Source organism: Calidris pugnax, unplaced genomic scaffold (genome assembly GCF_001431845.1).
Source record: "Calidris pugnax isolate Ruff unplaced genomic scaffold, ASM143184v1 scaffold56, whole genome shotgun sequence".
Taxonomy (NCBI): Eukaryota; Metazoa; Chordata; class Aves; order Charadriiformes; family Scolopacidae; genus Calidris; species Calidris pugnax.
In genome coordinates, this window is record NW_015090839.1 from 7,070,821 (window position 1) to 7,074,818 (window position 3,998).

The 3,998-nt window shown below is 54.2% G+C and overlaps 1 protein-coding gene across 4 annotated transcripts in view; it reads right to left on the bottom strand.

The window, feature by feature from the left end:
* Positions 1 to 1,029, bottom strand: part of PAX9 (paired box 9) — a 20,338-nt gene extending 19,309 nt beyond the window's left edge. For all 4 annotated transcript variants that reach the window (XM_014942061.1, XM_014942059.1, XM_014942060.1 and 1 more), the window contains exon 1: positions 781 to 1,029. In XM_014942061.1, the coding sequence (XP_014797547.1) occupies positions 781 to 784 (4 nt within the window). In that variant the 5' untranslated portion in view covers positions 785 to 1,029. The remainder of the gene's footprint in view (positions 1 to 780) is intronic.
* Positions 1,030 to 3,998: the final 2,969 nt, after the last annotated feature.

Consider the following 3,998-nt stretch of genomic DNA (forward strand, 5'->3'; position numbering starts at 1 on the left):
GGGTTTAATATTTTTCCTAGAACTTTTTTTTTTTTTTTTTTTTTTTTTTTTTTTTTTTTTTTTTTTTTTTTTTAAAAAAAAAAAAAAAAAAAAAAAAAAAAAGAAAAAAAAAAAAAAAAAATAAAGGAAAAAGAAAAAAAAAAAAAAAAAAAAAGAAAACCCGTGGCAACAAATGTCAGAGCTCCCCGGACTGTGCATCAAGCATATTCCAAAAAAGCACATTCCAGAAATGAAAAACGAGATCGCGCCAACAGACAAGCCAGCTTTATTGCCACAGGAAAAAGGAACACGAAGAAAAGAGAAAGAAAAGAAAAACATTTTCGGAGATGTGGGGGAGGGGGAGGAAGGAAAAGTAGTTGAGGAAATTCTTTTACATCTTGGGAGAGGCGAGGGCAACGCGGTGCTTCTGAGTCGCGACTAACTTTTTTAAAGACCGTTTCTGGTGCTGTTAGCGCCTCTCGCTTAACGGCACAATTACACCAGGCTGTAAAACAAACGTGCTAAAATGTTAACTGCTAAGATCGGTGTCAGGAATAATATACAACGTGCCGCAGGCTCCAGCCGTCCACCCGGCTGCGATCCCGCCTCGCGCTCGCCTAATAGCATTAATAATAAACCGAGCAGTCATTAGCTTTTCTCTCTCCCCCGCTCCTGACCCTTAACGTGTTCTTACAACTTGTAGGAACACGAGCAAAGTCAATAAGGGAGCAGACGACGGCGCACGGGTGCTCCCCCTCTCTTGACAGCACTTGAACCCTCCTGCGGCTCCCGGCCACTTACCCATTCCTCCGAGCGGGACACCTCCGGGGCTGCCCTAAATCCCGCACGGAGACCTGTGCCCGCAGCCGGGCTCCCGGTTAGCCGCTAGCCCCCGAGGCTCTCCGCTCGCCACCGAGGAGGCGTGAGGGGAAAAGGGCTACAAGGCAATCTGCTTCCCGAGGAGAGAGCCTTGACTTGTGCATTTCAACCTCGGGGCAACGTGGGCAGGGCCGGGGCTGGGCAGGGCGCCGCGGCCCACAGCTCCCCCGAGCCCGCCCCCCGGGGGGCGGCCCCACCGCCCAGACGCCCTCCCAATGGCCGCGGGAGATGACGGACAGCGCGGAGCCCGGCGGCCCTTCCGCTCTGCCCGGCGGGCGGGACCGGCACCTGGGTCCTCGCCGCTACGGCCATGGCTCTCCCCTACCTGCCCGGCGGTAAGTGCGGCGGGTGCCGGGGCGGCGGGGCGGGCATCGCTGGGGCGGCGGGCACCGGGGGGACGGGGGGCACCGTCGGGGCCGGCCCGGCCCGTCTCCCGCAGCAAGCGGGGCCGGGGAAGGGGCTGGGGGGCTGGCAGAGGGGCTCGCAGCCCCCCTTGTCCCCGTCGGAGCAGCGCGGCGTCTCCCACACGCGCACTTTGTCCCGCGTTGGCTGCGCAGACGCGGGAGAAAAGTCCTTCCTCGCTGAGGGTCGCCTCCTCGTAATAAAGCACTTTTTCGCTAACGAATATTTCACGGGTGGCCTACGAGGAAGCTGTGAGCGGGGAGCGTTGGCTTATTTTGGGTGGAAACCACCCACCGGTCGGGAAACGGGCTGCAACGTCGCTTGCCCCGGGAGGAGCCCGGGCACCGGGATGCTGACATTCCCCGGGCACCGGAGACGGGTCCTGCCCTGGTTTTAATCCCCACGCTAAACGCTGCACCGCGCTTAACTCTACCCCTCGCAGCCGATTTCAACTTTATCACAGACACTGCTGCTTATTAACAGCTAAAAGAAAAACAGACAAAGCTGGTAGGAATTAAAGTATGTGTGGGTCACGGCGTGTTTGTGTATGTGGAAGAAGTGTTTGGTTTGGCACTAGGGCACGGGTCCTGATCGGTGAGCTTGTCTGTGTGCCTTTTACATGCATCCCACGTACATCATGTTGCACACATGTTGCTTCCCATCTCCGACCAAAAATTTATCATGTTTTCCTTTATTTTTTCCTAAAATTCTTTTTTGCTTGTTTTGTTTGTTTGTTCTATTTTCTTTCTTTTTTTTCTTTTTTTTCTTTTTTTTTTTTTTTGATAGAGTCTCGAAGGCACAGGCTCTATAAATTAAATAAAACCTGAAAAGAAATAATGTGGTGACCGGAGTGCCCGAAATAACAGCATGTAAAATACGAAATTGATGTCGCTGGTGTATACGAACACTATAAATATTATTGCAATTGAAATGATTGTAAGATATTTTTAGGAAAAAAACAACCAACCGACCTAACAAACAAATTAATCGAGCTAGATTCCAGAGCCTGCGCATGTCGCAATGAACGTATAGTTAAAAGCAGGATGTTGCAGGACATTGCTCAGAAATTAATGGCGTGATTCTTGTGATGGAAAGAAGGCGATCGTGGTTCTTCCGCAGGTATCTCTTTATTTGATCGGAATATCGGCGGATATGTCTGTTTCCTTCACAAGGATTAAAAAAAAATACACAAAACCAAACCAAAACAACCCAACAACAACAAATTTTCTATGGCAGTTTTGAGATTATTTCAGAAACGTGAATTGCCCGTGCCCATTCCGCATATCACACTTCTAAGTCGTGTTGCTTCCTCAAACTAGATAAAGTTACCTCTTTATGGTCCAGGGGACACCGCCACCACCCCTCGCCCCGCGCAAATGCCATCGTCCGAAAGCGTTGGCGTGCTGCGCAGGCATTCCTTGGGGTGTTGTGAGCTGACCCGCTCTGCATATTTTTAAGGCAGAGCTGACCTGCTCTGGATATTTTTAAAGCAGGAGGCATTGAACTAGTGGGACCCGGATCCAGCCTTTAATTAAGTTAATTATGTAATTAAACAATGGAAGGGGGTGCGTTCCGTAAGACTTCCGATCCGCATGAACAGCGTGCTTCTTCCCGAGGCAGAGTGGCTGGAGGGATCCCCGCACGGCTGCCCGCCCGGGAGGCGTGCTTCTGCGGGCTCTGCCTGCCGGGAAGCTCCTCCAGGGCTGCTGGGATGCTCGGACGTGACCCTGCGCTGCTCTCCCACGCTGCCCGGGGAGTTTCTCTCCCCATCTGTGCCTATTGTGCTCACAATTGTGTCCTTTTCTCCCTCCCCCCCCCCGCCGTGTCCTCTAACCTGTTCCCTCTTCTTCCCTCTCCCACCCCTCCACCCCCGAGCCCGCCTCTGATCTCCTGGATATTTGGTTTCTTTCCCTTTCTCAATGTGTGTTCCTGATGTGGTCCTGTCGGAAAAGCTCGTTTACTCTGCTCGGGTCTCCAGTGGTTTAAGGATAATGTTTATCAGAAGTGAACGTGCTCAACTTGTTTCCATTCAACTGCTGAGTGTGGGCTGAAATACCAAAGGTCACATCTACAGTGAGTCGGTAGAGGGCAGGGGGAGCCGAGAGGAATATGAAAACATTATAATATACAACAGCCTGTTGATCGCTTGTGACCCGCCTGGCAAAAAGATTAATTTTTATTTTTTTTTCAGGTAGGAAATCGTTGAAGACTCGGAGGGAAAAGGCGGCGGGGAGGGAAGGGTGGGAGACGCGGGGTCGGAGTGTTTCCACACGGAGAAAGGGCACGCGTGGCCGGGCAGGGGGCCCGTCCCGAGGTGCGGGCCGCTCCGCCGGCGGCCGCCCCCGCACACCCCCGCGCCCCCACCGCGGGGTCCCCCCGGCCGGGCAAATCAAAGCGGGAAGGGGGGGAAAGAGACTCGGGCAAGGGCCAGACAAGAGCCGTGTTTCCCCTCCCACTCCTTCCCTGTGGTGCCGAAGAGAGGGACCGGGCCGTCCCGTCCCGCACGGTGCTGCCGGAGCCCCGGGTGCCGGTGACCGTTGTCCCTGCCTCTGCTGGACTTCCCCCGACACGGGGGTGTCGCAGAGCGGAGCTGGGGGCTGCTCCTCCACCTCTGCCTTCTCTCAAACCCGGCTCTCTCGCCCTCTCTCCTCCACGAAAAGGTCTCGGCAGCAAATCGCCCGTACGGCAGCAGCCGCGATGCGCGGCCGGGAACCCCTGGCTCACCCCCGGGGCCCGGG